The sequence below is a fragment of the Rutilus rutilus genome, assembly GCF_951802725.1.
Source record: "Rutilus rutilus genome assembly, chromosome: 17".
Lineage (NCBI taxonomy): Eukaryota > Metazoa > Chordata > Actinopteri > Cypriniformes > Leuciscidae > Rutilus > Rutilus rutilus.
The window spans coordinates 35,125,190-35,138,264 of NC_140230.1; the positions used below are offsets into that span (position 1 = coordinate 35,125,190).

Here is a 13,075-nt window from a genome sequence, read left to right on the forward strand (position 1 = left end):
TCACAGACTTTTCAACCATAAAGGAACATTATTTCTGTCTTGCAATAATTCATATGATCACAGAAAAACTGGGATAAAAGTTACTTTTTAAAAGGTGATTTACTCACTTTAAATCCCCCCTGTGGTGAAAATCCAGTTTTTAATGTTGTTTATGTGTCTATGTGGTATTTTTAATACACTTTAAGACAAACCATGTGTAAATTCATAAGTCGACACCATTGCTGAGTATTTCCTCCTTAAACTGCAGTGAACCAAAGACAGTCTCAAAAACACGCTTTGAAATCGCTGGTGTTTCTGACGTCACAAACTACCTTGTAACCAATCAGATCAACGTGTGATCGTCAACCAGTGGATCTCTGAGCTGAGTGAGAGAGTGGAGGCGGGGCTCATTTGCATATTCATAGTAGCCTACCACATATACGAAATGATGCAAGGGTGTCGAGTTACATTCAAGCTATTTTAAGGCATGAATAAAAAAGAATTCAAGGAAAAAACATTTAAATATGTCATTTTGGTGATCAAAGATGAGTTTTAAGGGATAAAATTATTGACTACAGGGGGATTTTAAAATAAAGATTGCGTCAATTACATTGTTATGCCAGTAGGTGGCGACAAGTGACTGAAAAATTACATCCTTTCAGATCTTCTAGCAAACCTCATGTTATTTGTTCAGTTGTCTATTCAGAATAGTGGGAGACTCGTTATTTATATCTCTATTTAAAAAAAAAAATTCTCAGTTTATCCAGAATCGAGTAGCTCAAGTACAAGTTGCCGTTTTCTAAATTTGTAATTCGCGATTAGAATTTTTGCACAAAACAGTCATGAGTATTAGTTAAACCATTATCATGCAGCTTTAGTTATTAGCATTCATCCCTGGTTTTGCTCCCTAAACTTAACATGCACAGATTACCACTTCTGTCTGCCGCAGATTTATTGCAAGAAACTGCAAAGAAAATGAGAAAAGCTTCATAATAGGCACATTATAAGTCATAAACAATGGTTCTGTTAGTCCAGAGTCCAAATGAACTGTACCGACAAAGCAAAAACGCGAGCTTTGACGTCAAACGGACTGGAGTGTGCAGCAAAACTTCTCTTGTGAAAGCGCCCTTAGATACCCTGCAGGGACTTATTGTGTTGCAGTGTGATTAGTATTCACAAGCAAAATGTCGAAGCAAAATATGCCCTGCAAGACAAAAAGAACCAATGCAATCTCTCTCTCTCCATTAAAAGCAATTAGTCCTAAAAACACAATTAGGAAAATACCGATTGGTTTTGCGATAACAACTCTCATCTTTGATATTTTGTCAGATTTCGTTCTGGTCTAGGTCAGTCAAGGCCGCATTCAGAAGCATCATTTTAATTCGATTACATAAAGGCCGCTAAGCAGCCTCAGTCGTTTCAAGGCATGTGTGTTGGGTCAAGGGAAAGCGGCGATGCATGTGGCACTGAAGTCTAGGTCACATGACCAGCTCAAGGGTACAAAACCAGGGCAGGGACCCAGAAATCTGCCCACAATCCCACTGTGGTATTGTTGAATACGTCCTGGAAATGTCGAGGAAAGAATGAGCTAATTGAACTAAACACGTTTTGAGAACAGGAACCCCTCTGCCTTTGATGTAGAGACTAATGAGGCTTTTGCATTCTTGATTCATTTGCATAAAAGTACTGTAGTGGCACCAAGGTACAGTAAGGGTATCAGACTATATGGTGAAACTGTGATGCCAGAGTATTTACTTCAAAAAAAAAAAACTTCAAAATTTCACTTTTAATTGCAATGTGTTAATTGCTATTTCTTTGTTATTAATTGTGAAATTTACTAGCAATTTCTATAATTTTTTTTTTTTTTTTTTGCATAGTACTTTTTTGAGTAAAAAACTGATTCACTGAATACTTGTAAATTCCACAAACATGGCAAGTAACACATTGAACTAAAGATCAAATTTTGAAGAAGAAAGACTGAAATAGTATTTTCTTGTAAAACATACTCCAACTACAGTATAGTCTGATGACAAAGCTGTGATGTTGGCTTGACAAAGCCTTGTCTGAACGTTTGAAATTACGTTGAAAAGCTTGAAGTTTGAAGATTAAAATGTTTGAAAGTTTGAAAAATACAACGTTATTAACATCTTCTAGCACACTGCTAACATGTTTTAGCAAGTTGCTAGCATATTTTAACACATTGTTAACATGTTTTCGCAAGTCGCTAACATGTTTTAACATGATTTAGCACGTTGAAGGCATGTTTCTAGCATGAATTAGCACATGGCTATATAATTTAACATGCTTTTAAAGGGATACTCCACTTTTTTCGGAAATATGCTCATTTTACATCTCCCCCAGAGTTAAACAGATGAGTTTTACCGTTTTAGAATCCATTCAGCCGAACTCCGGGTCTGACGGCACCACTTTTAGCATAGCTTAGCACAGATCATTGATTCTGATTAGTCCAGTAGCATTTCTTTCAAAATGACCAAAGAGTTTCAATATTTTTCCTATTTAAAACTTGACTCTTCTGTAGTTAAACCGTGTACTAAGATCGACGGAAAATGAAAAGTTGCGATTTTCTAAGCCTATATGACTAGGAACTACTCTCATTCCAGCGTAATAATCAAGGAACTGTGCGGCTGTACCATGAGTGCAGCAGGCGTAGTGATATGACGCAGCGCCTGAAAATAGGTCTAATAGGTTAGACAAACTTAGTCCCGGTCACGTTGGAAGAAGTTACCGAGCTGGGGACTATTTTCAGGCGCTGCGTCATATCATTACGCCTGCTTCACCCATGGTACAGCCACACAGTTCCTTGATTATTACGCTGGAATGAGAGTAGTTCCTAGCCATATAGGCTTAGAAAATCGCAACTTTTCATTTTCCGTCGATCTTAGTACACGGTTTAACTACAGAAGAGTCAAGTTTTAAATAGGAAAAATATTGAAACTCTTTGGTCATTTTGAAAGAAATGCTACTGGACTAATCAGAATCAATGATCTGTGCTAAGCTATGCTAAAAGTGGTACCGTCAGACCCGGAGTTCGGCTGAATGGATTCTAAAACGGTAAAACTCATCTGTTTAACTCTGGGGGAGATGTAAAATGAGCATATTTCCGAAAAAAGTGGAGTATCCCTTTAAGAACAAGCAGAAGATATGATGGATTCTCCGGTAGTGGGCGGAACTAATCCGCAAACGGCAATCTCATTGGTTGGCGCTCGTCTATTACCGTCCTTGTTTTGACTTCAGCAAATCAGTTTGAGCGAACGCTGACAACGTGATTAATATTCATGAACCCAGCAGTTTACCAATCCTTAGTGCGTTGCATATTGTTATTAGTAGTTGAATTAGTAGTAGCAGTATTATCTTTTAATCATAATAATTACTATTATCTATTAATATTATTATAATTTTTTTACAGAAACAGTGAATGACCAACAATATCTTAAGCACCACCACCAACTAAGTTTTAGTTCAAAATTACTAAAGTTCTATCATTACTTAGTGCTTGATTATCATAATATCATAATATAATGCTTGATTGACGGATGTTAAGAGTTTATGTTCAGATATTCAAAAAGCTGTGGCATTTACATATATATAAATGTTTTTTTTTTTTGTTTTTTTTTTGGTGGAATCATATATTATATATATGTGTGTGTGTGTGTGTGTGTCAGGTGAAAAAAATGTACCAGCCAATGGCAATTCTATTGCCAAGGTGTGGTAGGTCACATGACAATGACAACATTTCATTCATACACACATTCATACTATATAGAACATACTTTTTAACGGTCGAAAATGAAGTTTCAAACCAAATCTAGTTTCATACATACAGTCTGATTTCAGACACAGTTATAGAATAACATTAATAAGTTTAAATAGGATTTCAAATATGTTGGTTTTGTCAAGCCAGCATAATAATCGTTGTTTTATTTGAAACTTCGTATAAAAACTTGTATAAAAAGTGCAGATTATTATTTTTTTGAACAGTCTAATTCTGTCACAAAGACAGGTGTGATATCCCAGGACACCGATTACAGTGACATCTGTCAGGTAACGGGGACATTTTATGTGTGATGTTTAAAAAAGAATATTTTTTAAAGAGAAGTCATTTCATTATGGGTGATCTAAAAATATTTTATAAGGCTGGAAGTTAAAAAAAATACATGCATTCATTTGACAGACGCTTTTATCTAAAGCCATTTGGAGTTTATTCAAAGATGAGTGTATTTTTTTTTTATACCAGCTGACAAAGTTATGCAAGAATATGTATATATTTAGGATCTTTCGGTTAATCAGATTCTGCACTTCAAACATGGATGACGGAAAAAGACAAAAAAAAATGTAATCAATATAAGAAAGGCCAGCAACTGTGAGCGAGTGTAAATTATGTGGTCAGTACATATCAAATTATCAGACGCCCGAATCAATTTCCCTTGTGCAGAACTGCTGAATTGTGAGAAAAAACCATAATGAGTTTCAGACAGATTTTCCCCTGAGCAAACATCATCAGCACTGTTGAGTCTGAGGGAGAACGAACTCTCAAGGTGTCGAGTTTACCCCTCCCAACATCCAAAACACACGCTGACATGAAAATTAAAACATGCTCTTCTCCCACGCAGTGTCGCATGTCCTTCAACAAGTCCATCTTGTATGATTTGCAATGTTAAAAGAATAGTTCCACCAAAAGGGAAAATGCCATCATGATTTACTCACCTTCATGCTGCCGCTTTTTATCCAAGGAACACAAAAGGTGAAATTGGTATGCAAAAAAAAAAAAAAAAAAAGCGCCATTGAGACTAAATAACAGCACAATGTTCAGTTTTGCATGGACTTTCATCGATCTGTGCATCAGCAGAACTGTCCTCTAATGAAAATCGATTCTGATTAACACACGATTTATGCAAACTTTAATAGGTGGCATGCATTGGTTGAAGTGCAAGAGACACTTTGCGCGCACATGCAGGGAATAAAACTCCTCCCACAGGGCAAGAATGATTACATTTGTGTTCATCGTGGTAAAGGGCTCAAAAAGTGGAATAAAACATCATTTCAAAGCAAGTATTCATCCATTCACAGCACACCAAAAGCTATTATTCCATCCCTGATGCCCCATGCGTTCCCTGACAGATCAATAATACAACAATAGCCCTCCAAATCCATACGAATCACCCAGCTGTGTCTGGTTTTCTTCATCTTTCTGATATTAACCATTTCACCAAGTACGACTGTCTCAGAACAATCACAAAGATGATGGCTAGGAGTAGATCTTCTTCACACAAATCACATACTCCTTTGTCAACTGTTAAGAGTCAAAACTGCAGCAACACAACATCTGTGTCTCCTAGTGTGGGGTTATCACCAGTTCACTAAAAATATACTGAAGCAATTTGCATCGACCATTTCAGAGAGAATATTAAATTCAACAAGTAGATAATCACCGATATTCAGTGAAGTGCCATTTGCTGGATAAAGAATAGCTACCAACAACACCAAAGCACCATTGTCTGTTCAACATTAAAATGATAACACTATAAAATTCATATTAATATAATTTATGCAAATATAATAACAAATATGCCAATATTAATATATCAACATCAAAATATTCATGATGAGTCACTAATTATTTGCATATTAGATACTTAAAAAGTCAAAAATAACTATTATCGGTTTCTGAATATCGGTTGTACTGATAAATGCCACCTACTGGCTCTCTAAAGAATAGCCTCAAATAACACCATTACATCAGTGTCTATTCAACATTACAATTATAAAACTATAAATATAGGCTACAACTAAAAATGTATATTAGTCAAATGCATAATAATAATGAATATGGCAATAATAATATTTCAACATCAGCCAATAACAACAGCAATAATAAAATATTCATGATGAGTCACACATTAATACTTAGTTATTATTATTTGCATATTAGACACTTAAAAGTAAAAAAAAAAAAAAAAAAACTATTATCGGTTTCTGAATATCGGTTGTACCGATAAATGCCACCTACTGGCTCTCTAAAGAATAGCCTCAAACAACACCATTACATCACTGCCTGTTCAACATTAATAAAACTATAAATATACAATTATAATAACATTTAATATTAATACAATATATGCTAATATAATAACAATTAAAATAGCAATTATATATATATATATATATATATATATATATATATATATATATATATATATATAACAACAACAGCAAAAACCACAAAAGCAATAATAAAACAAATCTAGTCTAATGTTTATTATTATTATTATTATTATTATTATTATTATCCCTTTAAGGTACGCACCATGAAAAAAGCAAAGGAAAAATAATTTCTTTGCATTTTTTATTCAATTATGATAACAATAACAACAATCAATAGTTTTTATTTTATTATTATTATTATTATTATTATTATTATATGCATACTGGATATCAGTCACTTAAAAATAAAAATAACTGTTATCAGTTTCTGAATATCGGGTCTATTGATTAGCGCCACCTGCTGGCTCTCTAAAGAATAGCACCCTACAGTAGCATCAAACCACTGAGCAAAACAACTGTGACCATATAATATTCTAATTATAAATATATATATGATAAATACCTAAACAAAATTTTAGGAAATATAAGTATATGGAATTATATATGGGAAAATATTAGGCATCTAAAAACGATTAATTGAACAGTATGATACAGTAGAATTAATTGATAAATAATTGTGTTAAACAGCCGTTTTGCATATTGGTTATTATCGGACACTTACAAAAAAAGCAAGAAAAAAAAGCATTGATCTTGCTCATAAAAAAAACAAAACATAATAGGTGTCACAATATCTGTGAAGGCATCCGCTGACTTGTTACACACAGAGAGATAGAAACGAGGAAAGCTGTATTGATGTTTTCCCTCCCAAAGTCTTATTATGCAGAACTCGTGTGTTGTGGAGCGCACTTGTCTCTATGATTTGATCACACACGCGCGCACACACACACACACACACACATGATTCATTGGCAGGTAGACCCCCGGAGCCGCATTAGTATTCCACTCCAGGTCCCAGCAAAGAATGAGGAAAGGAACGAGTGAGGAACATTTGCTCCAGAAGAATGCTTTAAGAATTGCAACTTACCTTTCCACAGCAACGCCAAGAGCAAAGCGAGCGCGTGTCGCAACATTGCGCAGCTCATGGTTTGAGTTGATGGTTTCTTATTTCTCAGCGTCAGTTCTTGCAGCAACAGTCCGTTTTTATCTTCTATGAACGGGAACACGCATAAACCGCAGTTGTCCGTCCCTGTGTCCTATTTGACGAAACGTCCGCAGTCCACAAATCTTCCAAGTGTGCCAGCAGTGCCACAAGACGGGTCGATTCTCCCAAGTGACCCTTTGCAAGGAGACCAAACACAATCTGTTGGCGTTTGGAGTGTCAGAGGACGTATTAATAAATCCTTGCGCATAAAAAAAGAAAAGAAAATTATAATGGATATCTCCTCAGAATTTTATATTCAAAGCAAGAGCATGCACAGAAAAAAAGAGAACACGATAATTCGGATGGTTTAGTGGGATGTTGTGTGCTCTAACGATCTGTTCAGTGAATCAGAATCACTGTGCATCGCTTCGGAGCGGAGCACGAAAGAAGCGTCTGATTGACAGCTCAAGGAGAATCTCCGCCACCAATCAGCGAGCGGCAAGGAAGGGGGCGGGTAACCAAGGAGGAGACTTGGCCAATCGTGAGCGCAGAGGGGCGGAGTCTACAAGAGCGCTATGATAATATAAGGTGATTTATAGCACGCTCTGTGCACTGCAGTACTGGAGGAAAGGTGTTTGCGTGGACATGCACATTAGTGGTTTATGTTCTCTACTGGGAGAGGTGATTTGCGTGGGGAAAGTTAGCAGAGGATTGTTTAGAAATAACACACTTGATTTATTGGGTCATTCCTGTGCAGTAGGCTACATTTTTGTGCGCCCATCTGACTTAATAAATAAAATATGAGATATTTGAAGATGCAAACCATGTTAGTTACAAACACATTTCACTACTTTGGTTTGATTGGATATACATACATACACACACACACAATGTATGTATATATATATAGAGAGAGAGAGAGAGAGAGAGTGTATATACTATAGTGTGTGTGAATATATATATATATCAAAAATACATTAATAAAAACAGTAATATTGCAAAATATTATTACACTTTAAAATAATGGTTTTCTATTTTAATATACTTTAAAAATACTATTTATTTATGTGATGGTTGATTGACTGAATGAGCTGAATTTTCAGCATCATTACCCCAGTCTTCAGTGTCACATGATCCTTCAGAAATCATTCTATGCTGATGTATTATTAATGTTGGAAACAGTTTTACTGCTTAATCTTTTTTGGAACCCTTGATACTTTTTTCAAGATTCACTGATGAATATTTATAAAAAATATATATATATAAAAAAATCTTATAAATATTGTCTTAGAATTGCTTATAATTTTTTTTTTTTTTTTTTTTTTTGAAAAAAACAGTTTATAAGTTTAGGTTTATAATTAATATCACTTTCCATCCTGTTAGTCTTGTGTAAAAAAAAAAAACAGAAAGAAAAAAAAAACTTTGGCTAACAAAAGCCATGCAGTTCCGTCGTGACATCATCATCCTCCAAGTGACATCATTTTGGAGGGAAAACACCACAACAACATAAAAAAGTGGATTTGAATAATTCTGTGTTTGGTTGCATCAGTTGGTTCGTCTGTTAACTCTCAGTCGCTGAGCAATGACTGACTGATTTATTTATATATGCATATTCATATTCATGCAGTTCGAACAGCATAACAGCATTGACCCAGCTGAAGTGCTGCTGAACTGATTTAATGTTCTTAGATGGACATGATGAGGCCTGTGGTTGTGGCTTTGACTTCCTCGCGCCGTTGATGGTAATTTGGCGGGAATATTCACACGTACGCTCACAAGGTCAGTGACTCTGGAGACGGCGCTCTAACAGGGTGTTGACTGTCATCCGTAGATTGATAGCTGTCCTGACTCAAGTGAAGGGACGTCGCAACAGCATTTGAATATCAATATGGTGAACTCTGTATGATACTGAGCCTTTAAAGGGATAGCTCACTCAAAAATGAAAAATGCCATTATTTACTCACCTTTAATTCTTTTAAGGATGACGATAGGCCACAAATAATGAGTATTGCGGGGGAAACGGTCCTGCATATACAATACATGCTCAACTCTTTTCTAGAGATATGGTTGTGTGGGCCTTTTGATCACATGCTTTAATATACAATTTGACCTCTAATTTAACTGCTTATGAGTGTAAAGTGCTTTGAGCTTTACTGCGCGTGAAAAATGTTCTGCCAGTACACACACATTTGGCATCTGTCAGTGAAATCAGTTGTGAAACGGTGCAGAGGTCTTATTAAACTTGCCACGGCTTTGAATAATTTATGTCCCGATATGATGCATTTATCACACAATAATGGTTCATAGTTTCATTTAATATGCATGCTGGTGTTAAATGACAGCGTTTCATAGTTTGCATTCATTTCTAGTGATTAGCATTGATTAGAATCTTCTGTTTTGTTGTGCATTCAAACGAGTTTGCGCTTTGTGTTTGATGGTCAGAGAGAGAAAGATTTCAGCAGAGCAGATGCGGTATAATTTCCATGGCAAGATTGCTATCTGAACCCCAGCGTCCCTCATCCATTCAAAGTTCCTTGTGACAGCCCGAGACCTTTTCAAATGCAATCACGGTTTTCGATATGTCTCAAGATCTTTCGAAGGCCCTACTTTTATAGTCTCTGCGACCTGCTTTGGTTTATCATTGTCATTTTTCTGTTCAAATTTTCTCACGCCAACAAAACTCCTCCAAGAGCAGAAGCATCGCAACAGCACGGCACACCTGTGACATTGCTCCGGCTCAGACTCCATATGTATCTAGAGAAGGCTGTCCGGTAGCTGTCCTTTTCACATCATCCCTGAGAATATGCAACTGTGATTTTAAAGACTGGAGACTGGAGAATAGTTGCAATTTAGATGTTGCATGCATGCTGAAAAATATCAGCTCCTTTACTAATTAATGAGGTTTGTTACTTCAACATGATCAACAAACTTCAATGCATGTAATGCTTTGACTAATGCCTGTCTCACACTACAGGAGTTCCTACCCGATTGTGAAATCTGGTTCCAGCATTCACTTAAGGAGAATCTTTGCAGATTTTCTTCACTCAAATATTAAGCATGCACACACTAATTGCGGCGCATCACACACTACAAAATGTTATAAAGATTGTCGTGCCAGAGGAAGCACCCCACGTGATCTCGCGCAGCAGATCGGAAGCGGAAAAGCGGATGTAAACAAAATGGATACTGTTAAGCCCTATTCGGACGGCATTAACTTTACAAGGGTAGATGGAGTAATGTACTTTTAGGGCCACAGGACGTCTGTAATATTAATGGCCAATTTGTACAGGATAAGATATCTCAGTAGAACTAGCAGAAGTGGGAGGGGAAACTCGATTTGCGCATCGCCGTCACCCCGGTCGTCATGTGTGTATTACGTTGCTTCCTGATATCATGTGCGCAAACACATATAACCTATATTTATACATAGGCCCTGTCCCAAATGGCACACTCCGGACTTGTGGACTTCCTCAGAGTCCACACTTTGGTGAGGTCATGTTGTAGTGCAGACCTATAGGACCCTTGGCGCGAGTCCACGAGGGCGCAGTGAGAGGTATTTTTGGGACAGACTCGATCGTCACGCCGGAAATAACGGTCTGGTTGTTGTTGGACAGGAGAAATCATATTTATGAGCTCCGACGTCTCATCTCCATGTCAACTACACAGCCTAATTTTACAGTTCTGTATTTTGATATTATGCATGCCACCTGGGCATTAGACAATAGATACATCATGCTTGTTTAAATGATACAGTTGTACATAATAATACACAATGTTGAACTAAGATTACAATTTTAACACATAATGAAAATGAGCATGAGTTTCAGATGAATTTACAGGTTTCAATATTCATAATATGTTTACACATGACTCAGTAAAGCCCTGACATTCGGTTCTATTTATTTAATGAATCATAATGCGATCGTATTATTCAACGTACTATTATTATGTTTGAGACATCAACCACTGGTCGATGACCATAATCTTTGCATAAACTGTAGGTAAGAACTGGTAAAATGTACATCTAGGTCATAAAAAACGTAATATTTTCTTCTCAGCCATGTCAACAATTATCAGTGAGCGAAATCTCCTCCCATCCGTTGTCTGATTGGCCTTTCGCAAGGATTCCTGGGTAGTTAAAGTGTGGAGCCTGCATCTATGGGGGCTTTGCGGAAGACCGCTTCAAGGGTACAAAGGGGGCGCTGCTGAGCACACTTTAGAGCATTAAAATGCTGAATGGGACAGACTACGGACTCGTAGACTCAGCGAGCACGCGCAATTTAAGTCCACGAGACCGAAAGTCCACATGAAGTGCGCCATTTGGGACAGGGCCATATAAAACAGTTATGTCCGGTCGAACGATGTATTAATTAACTTCAGATTGGATTGTGTTGGTAAAAGGCACTTACCTAATGCTAAAAGATGTTTCGTGCCTCTAAAAAGTGCTTTCGATCTTCTTTCTGATCTGAATGGTGTGTGTAAAACACTTGAGTTTTGCCACAGACTCGTCCCAGCGACTAGAACGCAACTGAATGCTTTTTCAAGCGTCTCCATACTTTAAAAAGTATCCCATGCCTACTGTTAAATATACTGCAGGATCTTATATGTTGCGGGCCTATTTTGTTGCTGGAGGTCCTGGACATCTTGTTCAGATACTTGGTATTATGGATTCTAGCAAATACCAACAGATAAAAAAAATCTAATCTTGACGGCCTCTGCTAGAAATCTTATAATGGGCCGTGGTTGGATCTCCCATCAGGACAACGGTCCAAAACAAACATCAAAATCAACACAAAAATGTGTAACTGAGCACAAAATGAAGCTTCTGCCATGACCGTCCCAGTCCCCTAAACTGAACCCTATAGAAGAGGAGTGGGCTGAACTGAAGAGGAGAAGCACCAACATGAACTTGTGAATCTGAAGGATCTGGAGAGATTCTGCATGGAGGAATGGTCTCTGATCTCTTGTCAGTTATTCTCCAAACTCATCAGTCATTATAGAAGAAAACTCAGATCTGGTATCTTGGCAAAAGGAGGTTGCAAAAAGTATTTAATAACAGGGAGCCAATAATTATGGCCAGCGTGTTTTGGAGAAAAACATTTATTTTATAATGTGATTTACCCCCCACTTTCAATTCTTTTACTTCAATGAAAGGTGAGATTTTTGCGCATTTTTTGAATGAAAGATCAAAAGGATAAACAATGCAGATTTATTTTTTACAGCAATTTTTGATCATATTTACCAGGGGTGCCATTAATTCTGACCACCACTGTATTTATGTATACAAGTAGCCAGGTAATTTACAGTCAGCCAGTCATTATCATAAAATAAACCTGATCAAGCTGTCAGACTTTATTTGCAATAATGATTAGCGAACAGTATATCATCCCTATTTATTTTTCTGGTTGTAGTTACTGTATAAGATGAAGGGGCCTTTTAAAAATGACTGAAAGCTTAGTAAATGGATGTTTTCATTTTTATAGAGCATCTTTGTAAAGAATGGTGCTGTTAACACTAGCGTTTCTGCTCAGGTGGCTTCAAGGTCTGACCAATAGTGAATGTTTTTGCTCAGCAACAGGAATCAGACTTGCTCAGTGTGTGTGTGTGTGTGTGTGTGTGTGTGTGTGTGTGTGTGTGTGTGTGTGTGTGTGTGTGTGTGTGTGTGTGTGTGTGTGTGTGTGTGTGTAGAAGCTTACCTGTAGAGCTCATAGAGTTGCTACGAGTGACCAGATGCTTGAGCGAGACACAGGTCAGCTTCAGGTCAAAGGTCACTAGTCCACATTCATCAGTTCAGTATTTGAACACTTTACTGTAATCGCCCTGCGGTGCCTTTCTCAAATCTTCTCAAAGCACTGTTAAACATTTTAGAAGATTACTTGTTCATAATGCCGG

At 36.9% G+C, this 13,075-nt stretch overlaps 1 protein-coding gene across 1 annotated transcript in view; it reads right to left on the reverse strand.

Annotated features, from left to right (window-relative positions):
• The window catches only part of iglon5 (IgLON family member 5), a 204,016-nt gene extending 196,393 nt beyond the window's left edge, over positions 1–7,623 (reverse strand). Inside the window, exon 1 of the mRNA XM_084385942.1 lies at positions 7,127–7,623. Coding sequence (XP_084242068.1) covers positions 7,127–7,184 — 58 coding nt within the window. The 5' untranslated portion in view covers positions 7,185–7,623. The remainder of the gene's footprint in view (positions 1–7,126) is intronic.
• Positions 7,624–13,075: the final 5,452 nt, after the last annotated feature.